The sequence below is a fragment of the Taudactylus pleione genome, unplaced genomic scaffold (genome assembly GCF_031769625.1).
Source record: "Taudactylus pleione unplaced genomic scaffold, aTauple2 ptg000887l, whole genome shotgun sequence".
Classification (NCBI taxonomy): Eukaryota; Metazoa; Chordata; class Amphibia; order Anura; family Myobatrachidae; genus Taudactylus; species Taudactylus pleione.
Window position 1 is genome coordinate 1,796,470 of NW_028285288.1, and position 24,113 is coordinate 1,820,582.

The 24,113-nt window shown below is 45.9% G+C and overlaps 1 protein-coding gene across 2 annotated transcripts in view; it reads right to left on the reverse strand.

Annotated features, from left to right (window-relative positions):
- Positions 1-14,000: 14,000 nt before the first annotated feature.
- TRAF6 (TNF receptor associated factor 6) overlaps positions 14,001-24,113 on the reverse strand; it is a 34,066-nt gene continuing 23,953 nt past the window's right edge. For both annotated transcript variants that reach the window (XM_088459022.1, XM_088459021.1), the window contains exons 5-7: positions 18,545-18,619; positions 18,018-18,095; positions 14,001-15,862 (exon numbers count right to left, since the gene is read on the reverse strand). In XM_088459022.1, coding sequence (XP_088315148.1) covers positions 14,948-15,862; positions 18,018-18,095; positions 18,545-18,619 — 1,068 coding nt within the window. In that variant the 3' untranslated portion in view covers positions 14,001-14,947. The remainder of the gene's footprint in view (positions 15,863-18,017; positions 18,096-18,544; positions 18,620-24,113) is intronic.

Below are 24,113 nucleotides of genomic sequence, written 5' to 3' on the forward strand. Positions count from 1 at the left end.
AGAAAAATATAGCATAATATAATATGAGGGGGGGTTCAATAAGTGAGGTAACAAGGCCTCTCACGTGTGTAATGTTCTCTATTTCATTCTAGTTTCCCACCAGGCCAGAGCAGGTAATCCACTGCTTCCCCTCACGGCCGTTAGACTGCGCCTCATATCAGTGATACTGTCCCAACATCAGCTGTAAGAGGGCGGGCCTGGAAGAACTATGGTCAAACATTGAGGTGCGTAGCGTGATCAGATTTCTGTGTCTAAAGGGCACATCAGCAGCTGAAATTCAATTGCCAACTTGCAGAGGTATACGCAGGGGCGTTTCTAGAGAGGAGGGGGCCCGTGTGCAGTCTCCGACACGGGCCCCTCCTCTCTGCCCGGCGGCCGACAGCGCACTGAGCTGTGCACGGCAAGTGCCGGAGTTATAGACTAATGTATGCACAGGTCACCGGGAAAATGGCCGCGGCGGGCATTTTCCCTGTACTGCGCATGCGCAAATGACGGGAAAATGGCCGCTGCGGCCATTTTCCAGACGTTTTACAGTGCCGGACCCCCGCGTCAACGTGGGTCTTCGGAGAGGAAAGTAATATTATGGGTGCAGGGTATGCGGTGCCCCCCTGGACCCAGGGGCCTGTGTTCCCCGCACACCCTGCACCCATTATAAATACGCCCCTGGGTATACGGTGATAACATCATCTCACAGAAACAGGTTTGGTGCATTGCCTTTGACAATAGTTCATAACGGCAGGACAGGACAGAAGTTCAAGATGACCAGTTTATTTCCCCACCAAGGGAGATACTGTGACAGTGGGCAATTCGTGAAAAACGACCTGGCGTGCTGTGAACAGGCATCGTACTGCTGCACGATAATGCCAGGCCACAATCAGCCAACCGCACCAATGAGTTGTTATTGCGCTACCATTTGGGGGTCAGGGCCATCCTCCCTACAGACCTGGCCTGGCACGAGTGATTTCCATCTCTTGGACCACTGAAGTAGTACCTAGGTGGAAGGCAATTTGCAACCGACTGTGAATTTCAGCAAGTCGTCATGTCCTGGCCTCAGGCACTTGGCACTGATTTCTTCTATGCTGGGCTAGATGCCTTGGTGTACCACTGGAACAAATGCTTAGACAAGTATGGGGTCTATGTGAAAAAAGAATCTGTCCCAAGGCCATACTATTGATTATACGTATATATGTACGAGTTGAATAAATTTACACAAAGACAATTCTTGTTACCAGGGGCGTAGCAAGACCTATGGAGGCCCCATAGCAAAAATTTCCACAAGCCCCTCCCATGCAAATTATTTTGCTGCTTAGCAATTTATTTTGTAAATGATCTGATACTCTGCCTATTTAGCTGGCATACAGGATTAAATGAATGGTGATTAGCATATATAGTGAGTATTATTAACAAAAAATATATATTTTCTAAAAATTATATAGTCTCCATAATCCTAAATGTTTATGATTATAAAGCTATATATATATATATATATATATATATATATATATATATATATATATATATATATTTATATATATATATATAAGAAGGGTATGATTAACTAACAAATCAGTCAGTGAGGAGAGAATGAAGCGGCCAGGCCAGTGACAGCAGATGTCCTGCAGCAGCACTCTGGTGAGGATAGAGAAGCCTGGGCTCAGGGCAGGTAGGAGGCCTGGGCCCTGTAGCAGCTGCACCGTACTGTAGGATTGGACAAGTGTGCACCCATCTTATGGCACGCAGCATCATATCAGATGGATAATTGGCTTTATCCATTGGTTCTAAAGTAAAAACTACAGATAAAATGGAGGGAGGTGTATGAAGGGGTAAGGGTGACAGGCCAAAATGTGTTATACAGTCCTTACCTGAAGATGTTATTCAGATTATTTTTCTGATTATGTTGATGTTCAGGACCTTATTGGAAGATGTCAACCAAATTCCATATCAGTAGTCATTATCCAAAGTTGCTTAAATAAAGCAGGAACTGCTCAGAGAGCATCAATGTAGGCCAAAATGTCACCACAAAATGGCTGCCAGTAGCTGGGCATCCTTTATATAGGGCTGTGACCTGCATTGTGACATCACAATACATGCAGGCAGCAGCTAGAGATGGCTATAGCCACAAAATGTCTGCCAGTAGCTGGGCATTCTTTATATAGGGCTGTGACAGCACAATGTATGCAGGCAGTAGCTAGAGATGTCTGCAACTTAGATCAGCTCAGGGCCCAGACGCCCTGCAGCAGGGCCGCAACTAGGGGGAGGGGCTAAGAGGGCACGTGACGGGGTGCCGAACTTGAGGGAGTGCCAGGGAGAGGCTGCAGAGAGGCTAGGTTGCTGCTCTTGTAAGTTTGGAGCCGCATCCCGGCCTTTAGATGCACAGGGACACAGTCAGTCTAATGTGGTGCCGGTCGCAAGTCTATCAATGCTCACAAACCGGCAGCCAATCAGCAGAGGCTGCCGATCCGGGAGCTCCAATTGGTTCACGAGAAGTGCCACGATACAATGACAGTTCCCCAGCGTGTGGCAGCGCTGTCCCGCGCCACCCCGATCTCACCCACCGCACAGCCTTGGCAGGTAAGAGAAGGGAGATGGAGCCTTACTGTGGCATAATGTGTAAGGGGCCTTACTGTGGCATAATGTGTATGGGGCCTTACTGTGGCATAGTGTATAAGGGGCATTACTGTAGCTTAATGAATAAGGGGCCTTACTGTGGCATAATGTGTAAGGGGCCTTACTGTGGCATAATGTGTAAGGGGCCTTACTGTGGCATAATATGTAAGGGGCCTTACTGTGGCATAATGTGTAAGGGGCCTTACTGTGGCATAGTGTGTAAGGGGCATTACTGTGGCATAATCTGTAAGGGGCCTTACTGTGGCATAGTGTGTAAGGGGCCTTACTGTGGCAGTGTGTATGGGGCCTTACTGTGGCATAGTTTATAAGGGGCATTACTGTTGCATAAATGTATAAGGGGCCTTACTGTGGCATAGTGTATATGGGGCCTTAATGTGGCATAGTGTATAAGGGGCATTACTGTAGCTTACTGAATTAGGGGCATTACTGTGGCATAATGTATATGGGGCATTACTGTGGCATAAATATATAAGGGGCATTACTGTAGCTTAATGAATAAGGGGCATTACTGTGGCATAATGTGTTGTAAGGGACATTATTGTGGCATAATGTGTTGTAAGGGGCATTACTGTGTTGTATAAGGTGTTGTGAGGGACAATACTGTGGCATAATGTGTTATAAGGGTCATTAATGTATGGCATAATGTGTTGTAAGAGGCATTACTGTGGCATAATGTGTTATAAGGGTCATTAATTAATGTGTGTGTTATAAAGTGTTGTAAGAGGCATTACTGCGGCATGTTTTATAAGGGGCATCACTGTGGTATAATGTGTTATAAGGGGCATCACTGTGTCACAAAACCACACATCCTTTGCTATATATTCTTTTTTTTTTCTGGTGGGGTGGGGGTCGCCAAATTATGGCCTTGCCCCGGGTGACAAAAATCCTAGTTCCGGTCCTGCCTGCAGCAGCACTGTGGTGAGAATAGAAAAGCCGGGGCTCAGGAGATGGCCGTGTAACTCGGTGCAGGAGAGGGCCGGGCGCATATAAGCCGCACTCTCTGCACATACTCTAGCTACACCCTATAGCTTGTTACCATAATTACTGAACCACCCCCATACATTAAAAACAAAGGGCCTGATTCAGACCCACTCGCGAGCGGCTGTCCGCTCGCAAGTGGGTCGATGTTCTGGACTGAGCATGCGCACGACGGAGGGAGCTCCGTCGTGCGCATGCGCCAGACGCGACGAGCGAAGGAAAGTCCTTCGCTCGTTGTGTCCGATCAAAGGGGGCGAGCTGTCAATGTTGATTGACAGCACGCCCCCTTTGGTAGGCGTGCCTCCCTGACGGGGGCGTTCCCACGGGAACGCCTCCCGTCAAAAGCCGGCCCACTGACATCACTAGTGATGTCAGTGGGAGTGATTTTGGCTCTGATAGAGCCAAAATCACTCCGGAGCTTGCGGTTGAAAACCTCAACCGCAGGCTCCGGCTCGCAATTTCGATGGTCGCGATGGTCTCGACCATCGCGGCCATCAAAATGCACGCTCGTATAGCCTGTGGGTGGTGACCCACAGCTATATGAGCGTCCAGAAGGACGCTCCATTTTCATGGAGGCCGGCCCTCATTCAGAGCGTGCGCTCTGCTCAGAGCGTACGGCTCTGAATGAGGGCCAAAATACAGTCCATCTTTCAGTGTAATTAATCATATGGGAGAATGAAGAATGTGAAGTGTTTTCTATCTCCAAGAAAAAGAAGATCTGACCCAGCCACAGAGATGTTTGGATTAAATACTATATAATGACTTTGGTAATTAGCAGGTGCCCCTTCTGTATAATAATCGGATGAGACTCCAGCATGGAAAGAAACATAAAACAATAATTTTCATTAATACAAGAGGCAAAGAACAAATATTATTATTTAATCCACTCGATTGGACTCTTACCGGAATTGATAAGGAATATGACATGCACCCAGTCTCTTGCCAGAGCTCGGACACCGCAGAACTGAGGCGCGTACATGGCAATCTGGCTACGTGTATGCACACAGTCATTACCGAAGACTACAGCGCCCAATACCATAAAAAAAAACAACCATTAATTATCAGGTGGACAGATAAATTTAGCCCACTCGCAGACTTCTATGGGATCTGCATTTCTGATAAAGGCCCGTATTCAATTTGAAGCAAAAAGCCATTTTTGCGTGTTTTTGGTGGAAACTTTTCGCCGATGACGTAATTTTCGCCTGTTTTGACTTTCCTCCGTATTCAATTTGGAAGACTTTCCGCCTAGGTGGAAAGTTAATGCAATGTAATAGGCGGAAAAGTTTCGCCTATGAATAGCAGGCGGAAAAGAGTGCAGAATTGGGGTTTTGGGGTGAAACGTGGCGGGAACCCCAGTCCAGCCTTCAGACAGTCCCCCAAAGGTAATCTGTGTTAAAAAAAAATCTCTTAAGGACACCCCAAAAAATTACTTTGAATTTGGAGGGGTAAAAAAAATGTTGTGGGACAAAGTTATAAACTAGTGAGCTTGACTCTGGGGGGTCCCCAAGTATGCCCCAGGTGTTTTTTTTGATGGCAGGTGGATTTTTCATGATTTTTTCAACTTAACTTTTGCAACTTAAAAATATGCTGACCCCCATTTTCAAGTACCCCAAATTTTCTGGGATAAGTTATTTTCTGGAAAAAATACTCCTGAATACTATTCTGCACCACTTTATACAAAAACGCTATTTAGCCCGTTTAAAAACACCTAATTACCTTCAGCAAGCCAAATCAGGTGGTACCATATGGAACCCCCATGTCAGAGCATCTTTTGGGGGGTGTCAGGCTTATTTCTCCAAATCTGACAGTACTTTCCGCCTGTTCAAGTTTCGCCGGGTCCAGTTTTCGCCTACTTCCATATTAAATACGGGGTAAAGCAGGGACGGCCGCGATACTTTTCCGCCTACAAAAGACGCGATGTAGGCGAAAAGTCTGGGAGGTGGAAAAGTATTGCGTATCCGCTCTAATTGAATACGGCTTTAAATATCAGAGGTATCTGCTGTATTATCCTGGACTTCACAGACGCAATATAATTAATACAGAAACCTGATATTTTTGGAGTATTTTCTGCAAAAGGTACGTCATAAATAGACCCCATAGCGTGGGGAAAGCAGCAAGGTAAGTTACAAGCGGTGCTTTAGAATAAGTATGTGTCGATGGTTGAAGAATTTTACTTTAAAATAAAAAAGGGAAGTAACGGGGGAGATTTTCCTACAAGCTGTAAGTGATCTCGGTCACGACGGGCTTCAGTACAGTAATCCACCAAACAAACAGTGCTGCAGAATAGTTTGATGCAATATAAATATTGTAACACAGCCTATAGCAAGATGGTTATTTGATTATTTAATAAAGTCGGCTTAGTAGTGCACTGGCATCTGCTGCCCTCTGCAGGCCATTGGTAAACTTGCATGTTCACTGTATTTTTAAAAACTTTGTACAGCTTATTTTAAAAGGTTCGCTAACCCCATGTTTAAAGCTTTCCGGTATCTTTTGTCTAATAGACAATGGTCTTCCCAGCAGTCCAGGTTTTAAGGATATCCATGATAGTGCACAGATGGTATAATCAAACTGAATACTAATAGTCACCCATGCTTAATTATGGCTATCCATAAAACCTGAACTGTTAGGGTGCCTTGAGGACCGAGTTTGGGCACCACTGTTAGGCTAAGAACACCAGCCCATGTAAAGCATAATTATTGTGCTTGTTGTCTTTCCAGTTAAGTCATATTTTATAATTATGTTAAGTTATACTTTGTAATTATGCTAAACATGTCTAACCCTATCTGCCGGGCTCCCCTTCCCAGTTCTAGGTAGAACATACCTCCCATCATTTTTATTTGAGGTCTTGGTACATTTGGTGCGCTGCCACATGAGAATGGGGTGTGGCCAATATATATTGGGGCAGAGCCACTCTGTGGTGAAGCCATGTGCCCCTCATCCCTTAATAACACCCTGCCTGCAGCAGCACTAACGGGGTCTCAGTGAGTGGGACATGTCTCCCAACTGTTCCCGAAATTGGGGAAAAAGTCCTTTTAAGAAGCGCTCTCCCCCCTAGATCAGGACAGCTGGGAGGTATTACTAGGGTTTACAGCAGTGGTGTCAAACTCGGGCCCTTCAGCTTTCGTGGGACTACATATCCCAGCATACCCTGCACAGTTTTAGCATGCCCTAACAGCAAAACTGTGGCACTGCATGCTGGGATGTGTAGTTCCACTGCAGCTGGAGGGCCTGAATTTTGACACCACTGGTTTAGAGGGGAAGAGGGTGGCAGAGAGCAGGGGTGATCTAGTACTAGAGAACTGTTACAGATCTGAAAACAAGGCACAGCTCGCACAAGTTCTGGATGGCATATAAACCACTGCCTCCTGGCGCCAGCGGCCATTTACACTACGGAGCCTGTGGGCAGGTGGCTGCCTGGTATCCTTTCCACTGTGGTTTACTTAGAGAGTGGGAGAGACTGGGCCAGAATAAGGTTTGCGGGGACCCTACTAATAATTGTTTTTAATAGGATAGACTGGCAATGTTGTTAAAAGTATATTGCTCCCAGTACTACAAGTCATACTTGCCTCCCCTCCCGATTCAGCTGGGAGCCTCCCACTCCCGCGGTTACTATAGAAACCCCCGCAGCAGGGGAACCGGTGATGCGATTCGCACTAAATGACATCATTGCGGCCCCACCCCCCTGCTTCACAATGCAGTTAATCTCGGTGTTGTGAAGAGGGGGGCAGGGCCGCGATCGCACGGTCACGTCCATGCTCCGCCCCCAATGCTGCATCATCACCGCATCACGTCCCCTTTGAGCTGCGACCCCCCCCCCCCTCCTCTCCCCTGTCCCAGAATTCTGATAGCTCGCTCCAGGAAGGAGGGAGCTAAAAGTCGGCATGTATGCTACAAATGTGTGTTAAACGCACTCTAGTGCCCAACGTTCACATTATGCCACACAGCCAGATGCTGGTGATGTGGCTATGTGCGGGTGGCCCCAGTCTGTGGGGGCCCCCTGGGAGGCTGTTTATCCGGCACTGGGCAGAGACATGGAGAGGCTGATAGCCTTTACACTTATTGTGAGCCATGGAACCGAAAGGAGCTCGTCCCTGCGATACGGCAAAAGTGATCGCTAATGAGATGTTCTTTTTCGGAGGCCGGCGACGCTACTGCGCATGCACCGGCTGCAGACCGCAGATGTGCAGGCCACCATTGTTGGGGAGGGATCCTGGGGATCCCTCTTCCAGTAAATGGTACAGAAAGTAGCCCATAGGCTACAATGATTAAAGATGGCGTCAGCTACAGGGGCCACATTCCAGAGATTCGGCAAAAAAGCAGCCCCCATAAAAACCTATAAGGGCTGCACTTACTGTCAAAAATGAATGGCCGCAGCAATCTCATATCTGCTGCGTTCCCCTGTACATACATACCGGGGATACTTAATATTTGTGGGTACCCACAAATATTAGGTGATAAAAAAGGCCTCCAAGAACACTCTAGACATTCAGCGCTCACTGACTCCGAGATCTTAAGGCGGGTTATCCACTTGCCGATTAAGATGAGCGATTGAACGATAACGATATCGTTAAATCGCTTGTTAATCGTGCACAAAGAGGATGAAAATGACAGAAACGATCAGCGAGGCGCGCTCCCGCTAGTCGTTTCCGACATCTATCATCGCCTGATCACGCTGGTCACTCTTCCAATAACAACAGATTGATCATGTTCAGGTATGAGGGAGGGTGCCTACACTGGGCGACATATCGTTCAGTGTAGGTACATTACAGGATGAGGAACGACTGTACGATTACAATGTTGTAATCGTACTGTCGTTCCTCTATCTGCTAGTGGATACGCACCTTTACACTCTGACAATGTAATTACAGCGCAGTCTCCGTCCTCAATTACGCAACCACTAGGAAATGAGAGGATGAGAAGTAACGATGATGACTTAGACACAGAACACGAGGATGTTACTTTGGAACTTAATGAGGAGATCATGGAGGATCTGTCAACAATGAGGATAATGATGATGAATGCATTGGACTTGACAAAAGATAATGAGGATGTTGTTGTTGATGGTGTTAAAGTAAAGGTGCCCACACACACATACCGATGTCCTCACGATACGATTTTATGGCCAATTTCCTCATGAACTTTCACGGGAGCTCCCTTGCCGTCGTGATCACGATTTGGAGTTCAAAATGTCAAATCTGACTAAAGATCCATCTTGCAGCCAATGCATTGTATCCCAGATTGGCTAATCTGCCCTACAGCACGGCAGATCAGAAGATGCGAGGTACGACGAGCGGGGACGCGCATCGGCATCGTGCTCGTGAGTATAAACTCACGATTTGTACTTTTTTTTTACCCGATTCGTCGTCATCGGCCAAACCGTGTAAAATGTTGCTATGTTTGTGGGCACCTTAAGATAGCCAGCATTGGTACCATGTCATGCCTATGATGAACGCACTGGCATGCCTGGGCAGAAGACCAAAAAAATTATCCTCTAGCTGGTGGACATATATTTATCCCAGTGGACATATATTTATCCCAACCCAGACAACATTTGTCATTCTAGCTTCAGCCCTTGTCATGTTATGGTAAGTAGAGGAAAGGATGTTAACCACAGAGGCACCTACTCATTGCTACGTCATATGCAGCTGGTGTACAAATACAGGATCATGATGTACAGTGACCGACTTCATCATCATCTACCTCATTAGGATATAGGGCCTGATTCCGAGCTGTATACTAATGCTGCCGCGTATGTGTACGCAGAGGATATCTGAAAATATGCAATGTCGAAGACGCTGGGATTGGCACTGAGACGCTCCTGGGTGCCATTGCAAATCCATACGAATACGCAGATCCTTTGATAACCAGCCTCCAGAGTGACTCCACGGCCACACAGGATGGATGTCTGAACGGAGACTCCAGAGACATGTTTTGTGCGCACAGGATTCGCAGACCAAGGCAGCGACGCGGCTGCGTTTTTGAGCGGCGCACCTTGCTTCCTCTTCCAAACGGCCCTTAACTGCCCATCACTCTGCAAATAAAAAGTTGCTGCTTGCAACTATAGTAATGGCGAACTACAGCATGCGCAGAGCGACTCAGATACATGCACCGAGTTCCGTTAATCGCTCAACTATGAAAAACATCTGCATAGCCTACAACTATCAGCAACTATCTGCATAGCCTACAACTATCAGCAACTATCTGCATAGCCTACAACTATCATGCCCATCCATAGTCCTACATACAAACTGCAAATGCAAACTGACTCCCCGAATGCAATTCCCAATATAAATCCTTGCGTGCCAGGGCTGCTGCTGCTGCAACTTCAGACCAGGACAACCAAGAGACTCAGAGCCGTATTCAATTTGAGGGACCCGCGATACTTTTTCGCCTCCCGGACTTTTCACCTACATTGCTTGTTTTGCAGGCGGAAAAGTATCCCCGTCTTCAATTTGAAAGTAGGCAAAAACAGGACCCGGCGAAACTTGAACAGTCGGAAAGTACTGTCAGATTTGGGGAAATCAGCCTGACACCCCCCAAAAGATGCTCTGACATGGGGGTTCCCTATGGTTACCCCCGATTTGGCTTGCTGAAGGTATTTGGTGTTTTTAAATGGGCTCAATAGCTGCTAAATAGCGTTTTTGTATAAGTGGTGCAGAATAGTATTCAGGAGTATTTTTTGCAGAAAATAACTTATCCCAGCAAATTTGGGGTACTTAAAAATGGGGGTCAGCATATTTAAAAGTTGGTAAAGTTAAGTTTTAAAAATCGTGAAAAATCCACCTGCCGCAAGCCCCTGCAATGAAAAAAACACTTAGGGCATACTTGGGGACCACCCTGGAGTCTAGTTCGCTAGTTTTTAACTTTGTCCCCCAACATTTTTTTTTTTCACCCCCAAATTGAAAGTGATTTTTTTTGGGGTGTTCTTAAGATTTTTTTTTATGTAGTTTACCTTTGGGGGACTGTCTGAAGGCTACACGGGGTTCCCGCAACGTTGCACCCCAAAACCCCAATTCTGCACTTTTTTCTGCACTGCTATTCATAGGCGAAACTTTTTCCGCCTATTACATTACATCGACTTTCCACCTAGGCGGAAAGTCTTTCAAATTGAATACGGCGATACTTTTCCGCCTGGCAGAATGACGTCATCGGCGAAACTTTTCAAACTGAATACGGGGCCATAGTTTCAAATAACAATTGTCTGTGAAACAATAATTTTTAACAGGAACCGAGCGTGACAGTCAGCATCCTGTTAGACAGCGGGTCACTAAAGCCATGTGACAGCTATGTGAGCATAGGATTGAGGTCTTGTGTCCTCGCTGCCAAACTCTGTATCGATTCCATTCAAACTATCTATGGGTATGTGGACAAGTGGTACTGGTCAAACTAAATCAGACATGGCTGTGACAGAGCACTGGGTAGGAGCATCTGCTGTAACAGTATCAGCAATGCTAGCATCATCCTCTTACTTATCCTGTCAGCATACAGTAGCAGAGCTAGCACACAGTGCCTGGGCTCTCACAGGCAGGCTGCTCTCTGTATCACTGGCTTCACCAAGAAACTTACTGGTGTCAGTCTGCCGGATAAACTAAGGAATGCCATAGTAAAATGGCTGACCCCTGCTGACTCTCCTCAGTATTCCTCATTACCGAGAGAACATTGACCCTGATTCAGAGCCAGACGCTCTGACAGAGCGCTCGCTCTGAATCAGAGCTTCTTTTTTTTTTTTTATGGAGCGGCCTCCTGGCTGCTCGCATTGCTGTGGGTTGCCACCCACAGCTAATGCGAGCGGCCAGGATGATGGTCGCGATGGTCAAGACCATCGCGCTTGCGACGAGACCCTTGTGGTAGGGTCTCGTGGCCGCAAGCCCCAGAGAGCTTTCGGCTCAAAGAGCCGAAAGCTCTCCCACTGACATCACTTGTGATGTCAGTGGGGCCACCCCCAAATGGTAGGCGTTCTCATGGGAACGCCTCTGTCTGGGCAGCCACCCCCCCCGGCCCGCCCCCCACCAAAGGGGGCGTGCTGTCACTCAACATCGACAGCACGCCCCCTTTGGTGCGAGACAAGGAGCGACGGATTGCCCGTCGCTATCCGGGTCTCGCGCATGCGCACGACGGAGCCGGCTCCGTCGTGTGCATGCACTCAGGGACACCATCGACCCGTTGCGAGCGCTCAGCGCTTGCGACCGGGTCTGAATCAGGCCCATTGCGTGGGCGCTTTACTGGGGAAATTTCAACATGTACCAATACATTGCACACACAGCTTATACTGTATTCTTCAGCAACAGGAGGGACAGCAAAAAGCCATCAGGACCTACACACCGAGCCATGCGATAGGGAGGGGGGGACTTGTTAGGACACGGTCATCCTGAGTCAGGTCAGACCACTTATTATACTTCTGGAAAGGATCTAGAGTAGCCAATGGATGAAATATTAGTACCTGATTCTGCCAAGTATGTCGGCATTATTGATCAGGAACGATAGGGTTTGCAGGTTCTTAGGTGATTACATTTTGGCAACCATATTTGATCCTGGGGTTGAAGACATCTCATTAAGGCTTGATACATCGATACATCTCCCCCTATAACCTGTACGCTGTAGGATCTCAGCCCAGTTCCACCGATGATCTCGCCATAAAAATTAGGTGCTAGCGATTGTGAAGCTGGAAAAAGCGCCCATATGCCACCATAGAAGTTATTGGTTTGGCTATATAGAAGAGTTCGGATGGAGGGTGAGACAAACAGAAGCAGGACGGCACCTATACAAACAGCGGCAAGGACAGCCCGGGAGGGTTCACAACACAAACAGCCTCTGACCTGTTCCGTTTATCTTCCTGTTCTATGCGGCCCTGAGAATAAGTCACCATGTGATAAAATATTACAGAGCCCCAAGTCCAGAATTACCCCCCTCCAGGGAGGGAGCATAAGACTTGACACGGTTTGAGCCAAGAATATCATAGAAAACAGTAGTGACCTTGAGCATCAATGCTATGGGAGTGTTGTGCTGCCCCCTGCACTAAAGAGAGTCAGGCCCCCTAATGTGCCTCCGCGCCCCCAATCCTGAGGGTCTTTTCCACCCGCCTGAGACCACTTGCCGTCTTCCCTCACAGAGATGGTAAGAAGACTACCAAGCACGGCAATTTTTATAATGGACCCGTAAGATTCACAGGAACTTCTCGTCTCAGAGAGTATTACCATCTCCAGCACGTATAGGCCACAATACTCCATCTACAAACGTACGGAAATCTTCTTCTGTTCTTATTAAGGATAAAAGTAGAGTTTTTTTTTTTTTTTAAATTGAAATATTTTTTGTCTGCTTCTGAAGTCAATTTTTCCGGATGAGCACATAGGGGTATATTTACTAAAGTACAGATAAGTGATGTTGCCCATAGCAACCAGATTCTAGCCATTATCTTCTTGAAGGTGCCAGATAAATGATAAGTAGAATCTGATTGGTTGATATGGGCAACATCTCCCACTCTAAAACTCTGCACTTTAGTAAATATACCCATTACCTCTGCAACCATTTTATTTGGCAAATAATATATATTAAAATCATACATAACACTTAGGGGTCTATTTACTAAGCAGTGTTAGGAGACAGAGTGAAAAGTGATAAGGTACCAGCCAATCAGCTCCCAACTGTCATCTCACAGGCTGTGTTTGAAAAATGACAGTTGGGAGCTGATTGGCTGGCACCTTATCACTTTCTTAACACTTTTCACTCTGGGGGTCATTCAGACCCGCTCGCGAGCGGCAGTACGCTCGCAAGCGGGTCGATGTTCCCCACCGCGCATGACGGAGGGAGCTCAGTCGTGCGCATGCGCGAGACCCGGGGAGCGACGGGCTTTCCATCGCTCCGGGTCTCGCACCAAGGGGGGCGTGCTGTCGATGTTGATTGACAGCACGCCCCCTTTGGTGGGTGTGCCTGCCAGACGGAGGCGTTCCCATGGGAACGCCTACCGTCTGAAGCCGGCCCCACTGACATCACTAGTGATGTCAGTGGGAGTGATTTTGGCTCTGATAGAGCCAAAATCACTCCTGGGCTTGTGGCAGGGAGACCCTACCGCAGGGTCTCCGTCGCAAGTCCGATGGTCGCGATGGTCAAGACCATCGCGACCATCATCATGGACGCTCGCTATAGCTGTGGGTGGTCACCCAAAGCTATACGAGCGTCCAGGAGGCCGCTCCATTTTCATGGAGGAGGGCCCTGATTCAGAGCGAGCGCTCTGGTCAGAGCGTTCAGCTCTGAATCAGGCCCTCTGTCTCCTAACACTGCTTAGTAAATCGACCCCTTAGTATTTTCCAGCTACAAGGAGTTCCTTAGACCCGGTAGACGACAACAACAGCAACAGTCAGCAGCTAATACAATATAAAACTTAGATTTAATGACACTGTACAGAATAATCTACAGGTAGAATATCAGGCTTTTCATGCCTCGAGCACTTGTTTATAGGTTCCTGCCACCTTCGCACAACAGGAAAATCCACATTGCGATCACCTCAGTTTCCCGGCACCGAGGCCAACGCAATAAGAATTAGGCATATTTATCCATGTAAGAGGGAGAGACCTAGTGATGTGTGTGTTATATAATGACACACTGATTGTGCCTTCTAATCCGTAACAACCCACATTTATTAATATAAAGCCTACTGAAGGAGGATACAGCTTTGCAGGGGAGGGGAACAAAAAAAAATGCAGAGAACAGTTTGCAATTTATAGTTTAGGGTTAGTGGTCCTTTAATATCGGATGGTTTGCTGTAGCTTACAGTAAAAATAATTATCATATGTGCATTGTAAGCGGCGTATTTCTTTGTATGTAGTGCGAAACGGGAAGACTGTGAAGATAGATAGGAATGAACAAAACAAAACAAGAAAACCTTTGGCATAAAAGAGCTGATGGTAACAACTGACGTCCCATACAATAAAGTCTATTACTGTGCCCGCCAATTATTACACTCACGGGATACTTCTGAGCTGAACCAATAATGTGACTTTCATGTCACTAGGAACTAGGGACACAACAGAAGCCATTAAATGCCTCCTGGAGAACTTTATCTGAACGTTCAGTCCACGCCATAACGGCCGCCACCAATGTCTGTAAAGCCGTGGGTACAGTGTGTACGGTTCCCCAATCATTTCAGTGCTAATCATCATATTAAATACATAATGTTCATATAAAATTTTATTTGGTTTTTCCCTGCTCGGGAATATCTTGAAGCCTTGTGTGTTCCCGGATGGGAAGGTTTAGCACGGGCGATATAATACGACATGTATCCTGTTCAGACTTAATAACATCTTATAAAGACAATGGTGGTCGCCAAGGTCCACTGCACAGCTGACTATAAGGTCGCTCCGTCACTGTTGCGTGGCTGGACGCCTTCACGACGTGGGCTGTTGAAATCCCCCTGAGTGGTTACGACGCAGCGCACGAGAAGCGTATTGTTTTTAACATACAGCCGCTGCTTTAGGGTGTGGAGGGGCATAAATGTAACATAACCAAAGCCCTTAGGGTTCCTGGGCAAGATGGGCCTCTGAAAGGCCAGCAAGTCTGGCTTGGTGTCCATAATTTCCTCCTGGTCCTGAGCGACGGAGCCTTCCGTCTGGTCCAGGATAGACAGCCGGATCGTTCCCTGAAACGGCCAGTGAAGTAAGTTGTCGAACTCGCCCTGCATGGTGTGCACAAACAGGGAGATGTAGTTGGAACAGCGCGGTGCGCTGGGGAGCTGCAGGTGCAGCCTCAGACAGAGCTTATATCCTGGTTTGCCAGTGTAAAACCCCGGACTGTGAATGACCACCGGCCTCTCTTCCTCCTGGTTCTTCAGGTAAGCATTGAAATTGTGGATCTTCCACACAAAGACGCCGTTGTGCTGCTGAGCCTCCACCTCGACCAGCTTCTCCTCCAGGGTTCGGATTGTCTGTTTCAGTTCCGAAACGTAGGTCGTCTGAGTCTCCATTTTGGCTATTAGCTCCCGGATCTGGTGGTCCTGCTTCACCAAACGCGCCTCCAGTTGTTCCACGGTCTCCTTTATCTGCTGGGTTTCCTGGCTGAGATCGTGGTGGGAAGGCACGAGGGAAGAGGGCGCCCGGAATACAGACTCAGGACCGGCCGCGAACTGGCTGGGGTCCAGCGAGATGTTGGCCATGTGGGAGACTGGCGTAATAGAGCTGCTCACGCTTCGCAGCGTCTGCGCCATCATCCGCATGTGAACCTGCGTAAACTCCTGCAGGTGCCGTGCGAGGTCGTTCCTCTGCATCTGGGGTGGGGAACAAAAATAAGTTAAATCTTCAGTCTCAAATAAGAAAAAAAAATACAAATCAAAGAGCTTATGACAATATGAGCATTTGCTTATGTAAATTTAAATGTGTAAAAACATAATGAATTAGAAAACAAGCAGATTAGCCTAGAAGTAAAGGAACCATAACAAAATCAATAGTCACATAAGACTGGAACTCAAAAAGAGATTCTCACCTTGACACAGGACTACAGAACTATCAGAGTGGAACAAGACTACTTTGTACGGATAAAATAGTGTACTGACCCTAACTGGACACACTACATTGGCGAGTGCGCCTGTTTTTAGAAGCAACACTACGGGTGTGTGTTATGGGGAGAGCTGGGCGGACCGGGAACTCAAAAGAAACTAATGCGCTAGATCAGCGCTGTCAAACTCGGGCCCTTCAGCTGCAGTGGAACTACATATCCCAACATGCACTGCCAGAGTTTTGCTATTAGGGCATGCTAAAACTGTGGCAGGGCATGCTGGGATATGTAGTGCCACAGCAGCTGGAGGGCCCGAGTTTGACAGCACTGCGCTAGATTAATTTGTGCAAATGGTCACGATTTGCTCTTCACGCGTTTCGCCGTTTGGTAAATGTCCTTTAATGTCTGGGGTTTACAATACTCAGCAGCTATAGGGACAGATAATTCCGTAACGCTGAATGAAACAACCGAATGAAACACATATTCCAACTCTATAGAAGATGCCGATTTTGTAGCATCAGACAAAGTAAAACTTTTTTGTGTGTGAAGTAGTTGTGCAAAATGAATAAATAAAAATGTAATACTTCATGTTACGATGTATCTATACATATAGGGAATGGATAGGAGAATCTAATGATTTCAGTTCTACAATCTCAGCACCTGGTGACCGTGATGCCTCTCACAACTGGGAACCCTGGTAAAGGGAAGATTTTGCCCCAATTACACAGTATAGACAAAGCACAACACATGAACAGGTCAAACAGGCGGCAGAAGACTGCCGCAGCATACATTGCGCTATAAACAGAGCAGCGTGTCTGTTGCATGACGGCAATGAGCATGTGTGAGCAGATATAGAAATATGGCAGTGTGCACGGTTTACCATCAGAAAATACAGTGGATACAAAAAGTATTCACCGCTTCAGCATTTTTCACATTGGAATTAAATTGGATTGATTCCAATGTCATCGATCAAGACCATAAAACAAAAACCTGAAATTCTGTTCTAGACAAGTCACAGTTGTGTTACGCTCTCTTCAATTAAGTAGCCCAACAAAAAAAAATAAAAATCTATTTAGTTACTAAGGATGTTTGAACGAATTTAGGGTATTTTGGGGTTGCGCAAATCAAAAATTAAAAGTTTTCTTCGAACTGGCTCTAGTTCTTGAGATAATGGATACCCTCAAGTAAAAGGGAACTTCACCATAATGCGTGCATATGGGATTCTATGGGAACATTCTAGAAAGTGAGATGCACGAATATCCTGAGTGTCCACTCCGCGACAATTCTAGAATACCCCCTTCCCATCCGTATACAAGTGATCATCCACCCAACCAGCAGACGGTTGTCTATTGCGCTTTTCTTGTTTCTCGTATTTGTATCTCAAAAATTACAGCCGGTCTAGCAAAACCGATGTCATATCCAGAATCAGCGCCACAAAGTCGCTCTAATGAGATTGCCAATACAATGAGCGTTGATTGGTGTTATTTACAACAGGACGGACAGTCCTCTGGGGATTGTTACAAGTCTTTCAAATCTCCTTAGATCCTAGCCCTGAATGGTAGTTTTCAGTAACACTTTCATGGCTTCACTTTGAATAATCTTTGATCTTCATGATGAAACAGGGCAACCAAATGAGCATAGTTACATGTATAGTCACAAAAGGGACAGAACACTTATGTAACTAATTAATTATTGTTTGTTCTATATTCCTAGTTAAGCAAGAAAAAAGCTTTAGGTGTTATAGGCAGCTCATGACTGACCACGCTGCAGCAGCCAGTAAGTCATCACGCAGCTTCTGTTTGTCGCCTCTAAAGCTGGGGAACCAGAGTCTCCCTTCCTGTGATCCGTAACATAAAATCACCATATCTGGTCTAAGTCCTACTGCAAAAGTGAGTATAGAAAGTGTGTAATAATGCAATAATAGTCACCATCTCCGTGCAACCAAACAGATTGTACATGCAGGGGATAGGGGCTTTGATACAATCCATGTCATAGTGGTCGGCCATCTGAAAAAGAGACCAAAAACGGATTATTTAGAGTCATTCACAGGTTCTCAAGTGGGAGAAGAAACAAATATTGGATTAAACGCAGTCTAAAACGTTGTCCCCTTCTTATACGCTTTATAACGTAACATTCACAGGACAGATAAAATTCGGAGCCGTCTATTTTTTTTTTCTGCTCTTTCATTCGCTCTCTCTTCTGTGCTCCCCCCCTCCGTAGACAAGTGCGCTATACATGGGGTTACTACCTTCACTCCATATTGATTTAATGACTTGTATATGCCCGCCTTCAAAGAATACTAAATAGATTGCATGGCTGAAGAAAACAAACGCATTTATAAAGAAAAAATATCCTCCTGCAACTTTACTAAAGTTATCGGACGGTGAAAAAGTGCAGGGTTCTACCACCTTCCTGACTGCGCCACGAGCACAGGAAACGCATAGGAGGCTGTTACCTGGTTTCGGACAAGATCGCTGGTCTGGCAGTATTCACAAGTCACGTAGGCCAGCGGGCACGTCTGCTCGTGTTTCTGTATTAGAAAATGGTGCAAAGAGAACGGGTGAAAGTTACATTAAAACATCTTCTAAAGAGGCAGAAATGGCAGCAATCAGCCAGGACTGTACGTACACCTAGGAGCAGACAATCATCAGGTTACGTTGTGATGTCACACTTCATAAAGCAGGCCACTCCCACAAATGAGGTGTTTTACATATGGGTAACGTGTGTTAGTGTAATGACTGTGTCAGTGTTACCAGCATGTATTAGTGTAATGACTGTGTCAGTGTTACCAGCGTTGTGTGACTGTAATGACTGTGTCAGTGTTACCAGCGTGTGTTAGTGTAATGGCTGTGTCAGTGTTACCAGCATGTATTAGTGTAATGACTGTCAGTGTAACCAGCATGTGTCAGTGTAATGACTGTCAGTGTAACCAGCATGTGTCAGTGTAATGACTGTGTCAGTGTTACCAGCGTGTGTGAGTGTAATGACTGTGTCAGTGTTACCAGCGTGTGTGAGTGTAATCAGCATGTATTAGTGTAATGACTGTCAGTGTAACCAGCATGTGTTAGTGTAATGGCTGTGTCAGTGTAACCAGCATGTGTTATTGTAATGGCTGTGTCAGTGTTACCAGCGTGTGTTAGTGTAATGGCTGTGTCAGTGTTACCAGCGTGTGTGAGTGTAATGACTGTGTCAGTGATACCAGCGTGTGTTAGTGTAATGGCTGTGTCAGTGTAACCAGCATGTGTCAGTGAAATGACTGTCAGTGATACCAGCGTGTGTTAGTGAAATGACTGTGTCAGTGTTACCAGCATGTGTTAGTATAATGACTGTCAGTGTAACCAGCATGTGTTAGTGTAATGGCTGTGTCAGTGTAACCAGCATGTGTTATTGTAATGGCTGTGTCAGTGATACCAGCGTGTGTTAGTGTAATGACTGTGTCAGTGATACCAGCGTGTGTTAGTGTAATGACTGTGTCAGTGATACCAGCGTGTGTTAGTGTAATGACTGTCAGTGATACCAGCATGTGTTAGTGTAATGACTGTGTCAGTGTTACCAGCGTGTGTGAGTGTAATGACTGTGTCAGTGATACCAGCATGTGTTAGTGTAATGACTGTGTCAGTGATACCAGCGTGTGTTAGTGTAATGACTGTGTCAGTGATACCAGCGTGTGTTAGTGTAATGACTGTGTCAGTGATACCAGCGTGTGTTAGTGTAATGACTGTGTCAGTGATACCAGCATGTGTTAGTGTAATGACTGTGTCAGTGATACCAGCATGTGTTAGTGTAATGACTGTGTCAGTGATACCAGCGTGTGTTAGTGTAATGACTGTGTCAGTGATACCAGCGTGTGTTAGTGTAATGACTGTGTCAGTGATACCAGCGTGTGTTAGTGTAATGACTGTGTCAGTGATACCAGCATGTGTTAGTGTAATGACTGTGTCAGTGATACCAGCATGTGTTAGTGTAATGACTGTGTCAGTGTTACCAGCATGTGTTAGTATAATGACTGTCAGTGTTACCAGCGTTGTGTGAGTGTAATGACTGTGTCAGTGTAACCAGCATGTGTTATTGTAATGGCTGTGTCAGTGTTACCAGCGTGTGTTAGTGTAATGGCTGTGTCAGTGTTACCAGCGTGTGTGAGTGTAATGACTGTGTCAGTGATACCAGCATGTGTTAGTGTAATGACTGTGTCAGTGTTACCAGCGTGTGTGAGTGTAATGACTGTGTCAGTGTAACCAGCATGTATTAGTGTAATGACTGTCAGTGTAACCAGCATGTGTCAGTGTAATGACTGTGTCAGTGATACCAGCATGTGTTAGTGTAATGACTGTCAATATAACCAGCATGTATTAGTGTCATGACTGTCAGTGTAACCAGCATGTCAGTGTAATGACTGTGTCAGTGATACCAGCGTGTGTTAGTGTAATGACTGTGTCAGTGTTACCAGCGTGTGTTAGTGTAATGACTGTGTCAGTGATACCAGCGTGCGTTAGTGTAATGACTGTGTCAGTGTAACCAGCATGTATTAGTGTAATGACTGTCAGTGTTACCAGCATGTATTAGTGTAATGACTGTCAGTGTTACCAGCATGTATTAGTGTAATGACTGTGTCAGTGTAACCAGCGTGTGTCAGTGTAATGACTGTGTCAGTGTTACCAGCGTGTGTTAGTGTAATGGCTGTGTCAGTGATACCAGCGTGTGTCAGTGTAATGACTGTCAGTGTAACCAGCGTGTGTCAGTGTAATGACTGTCAGTGTTACCAGCATGTATTAGTGTAATGACTGTGTCAGTGTTACCAGCGTGTGTTAGTATAATGACTGTCAGTGTAACCAGCGTATGTTAGTGTAATGGCTGTGTCAGTGATACCAGCATGTGTCAGTGCAACCAGCATGTATTAGTGTAATGACTGTGTCAGTGATACCAGCATGTGTTAGTGTAATGACTGTGTCAGTGTTACCAGCGTGTGTTAGTGTAATGACTGTGTCAGTGATACCAGCGTGCGTTAGTGTAATGACTGTGTCAGTGTAACCAGCATGTATTAGTGTAATGACTGTCAGTGTTACCAGCATGTATTAGTGTAATGACTGTCAGTGTTACCAGCATGTATTAGTGTAATGACTGTGTCAGTGTAACCAGCGTGTGTCAGTGTAATGACTGTGTCAGTGTTACCAGCGTGTGTTAGTGTAATGGCTGTGTCAGTGATACCAGCATGTGTCAGTGTAACCAGCATGTATTAGTGTAATGACTGTGTCAGTGTTACCAGCGTGTGTTAGTGTAATGACTGTGTCAGTGTTACCAGCGTGTGTTAGTGTAATGACTGTGTCAGTGTTACCAGCGTGTGTTAGTGTAATGACTGTGTCAGTGTTACCAGCGTGTGTTAGTGTAATGACTGTGTCAGTGATACCAGCGTGTGTTAGTGTAATGACTGTGTCAGTGTAACCAGCATGTATTAGTGTAATGACTGTGTCAGTGATACCAGCATGTGTTAGTGTAATGACTGTGTCAGTGTTACCAGCGTGTGTTAGTGTAATGACTGTGTCAGTGTAACCAGCGTGTATTAGTGTAATGACTGTGTCAGTGATACCAGCGTGTGTTAGTGTAATGGCTGTATCAGTGTTACCAGCGTGTGTTAGTATAATGACTGTGTCAGTGTTACCAGCGTGTGTTAGTGTAATGACTGTGTCAGTGTAACCAGCGTGTATTAGTGTAATGACTGTGTCAGTGTAACCAGCGTATGTTAGTGTAATGGCTGTGTCAGTGATACCAGCATGTGTCAGTGTAACCAGCATGTATTAGTGTAATGACTGTGTCAGTGTTACCAGCGTGTGTTAGTGTAATGACTGTGTCAGTGTTACCAGCGTGTGTTAGTGTAATGACTGTGTCAGTGATACCAGCGTGTGTTAGTGTAATGACTGTCAGTGTAACCAGCATGTATTAGTGTAATGACTGTGTCAGTGATACCAGCATGTGTTAGTGTAATGACTGTGTCAGTGATACCAGCATGTGTTAGTGTAATGACTGTGTCAGTGATACCAGCGTGTGTTAGTGTAATGGCTGTGTCAGTGTTACCAGCGTGTGTTAGTGTAATGACTGTGTCAGTGTTACCAGCGTGTGTCAGTGTAATGGCTGTGTCAGTGTTACCAGCGTGTGTTAGTGTAATGACTGTGTCAGTGTAACCAGCGTGTATTAGTGTAATGACTGTGTCAGTGATACCAGCGTGTGTTAGTGTAATAGCTGTGTCAGTGTTACCAGCGTGTGTTAGTGTAATGACTGTGTCAGTGATACCAGCATGTATTAGTGTAATGACTGTGTCAGTGATACCAGCATGTGTTAGTGTAATGACTGTGTCAGTGATACCAGCATGTATTAGTGTAATGACTGTGTCAGTGATACCAGCATGTGTTAGTGTAATGACTGTGTCAGTGATACCAGCATGTATTAGTGTAATGACTGTCAGTGTAACCAGCATGTATTAGTGTAATGACTGTGTCAGTGTTACCAGCGTGTGTTAGTGTAATGACTGTGTCAGTGTTACCAGCGTGTGTTAGTGTAATGACTGTGTCAGTGTTACCAGCGTGTGTTAGTGTAATGACTGTGTCAGTGTTACCAGCGTGTGTTAGTGTAATGACTGTCAGTGATACCAGCGTGTGTTAGTGTAATGACTGTGTCAGTGATACCAGCATGTGTTAGTGTAATGACTGTGTCAGTGATACCAGCGTGTGTTAGTGTAACGACTGTGTCAGTGTTACCAGCGTGTGTTAGTGTAACGACTGTGTCAGTGTTACCAGCGTGTGTTAGTGTTATGACTGTGTCAGTGTTACCAGTGTTGTGTTAGTGTAATGACTGTGTCAGTGTTACCAGCGTGTGTTAGTGTAATGACTGTCAGTGTTACCAGCGTGTGTTAGTGTAATGACTGTGTCAGTGTTACCAGCGTGTGTTAGTGTAATGACTGTGTCAGTGTTACCAGCGTGTGTTAGTGTAATGACTGTCAGTGATACCAGCGTGTGTTAGTGTAATGACTGTGTCAGTATTACCAGCGTGTGTTAGTGTAACGACTGTGTCAGTGTTACCAGCGTGTGTTAGTGTAACGACTGTGTCAGTGTAACCAGCGTGTATTAGTGTAATGACTGTGTCAGTGTTACCAGTGTTGTGTTAGTGTGAGGACTGTGTCAGTGATACCAGCGTGTGTTAGTGTAATGACTGTGTCAGTGTTACCAGCGTGTGTTAGTGTAATGACTGTCAGTGATACCAGCGTGTGTTAGTGTAATGACTGTGTCAGTGTTACCAGCGTGTGTTAGTGTAATGACTGTGTCAGTGATACCAGCGTGTGTCAGTGTAATGGCTGTGTCAGTGTTACCAGCGTGTGTTAGTGTTATGACTGTCAGTGTAACCAGCGTGTATTAGTGTAATGACTGTGTCAGTGTTACCAGCGTGTGTTAGTGTTATGACTGTCAGTGTAACCAGCGTGTATTAGTGTAATGACTGTGTCAGTGTTACCAGTCTTGTATTAGTGTAATGACTGTGTCAGTGATACCAGCATGTGTTAGTGTAAGGGCTGTGTCAGTGTTACCAGCGTGTGTCAGTGTCAGTGTTACCAGCGTGTGTTAGTGTAATGGCTGTGTCAGTGTTACCAGTGTGTGTTAGTGTAATGGCTGTGTCAGTGTTACCAGTGTGTGTCAGTGTAAGGGCTGTGTCAGTGTTACCAGCGTGTGATAGTGTAATGGCTGTGTCAGTGTTACCAGCGTGTGTTAGTGTAATGACTGTGTCAGTGATACCAGCGTGTGTTAGTGTAATGACTGTGTCAGTGTTACCAGCATGTGTTAGTGTAATGACTGTGTCAGTGTTACCAGCGTGTGTTAGTGTAATGGCTGTGTCAGTGTTACCAGCGTGTGTTAGTGTAATGGCTGTGTCAGTGTTACCAGCGTGTGTTAGTGTAATGGCTGTGTCAGTGTTACCAGCGTGTGTTAGTGTAATGGCTGTGTCAGTGTTACCAGCATGTTAGTGTAATGACTGTGTCAGTGATA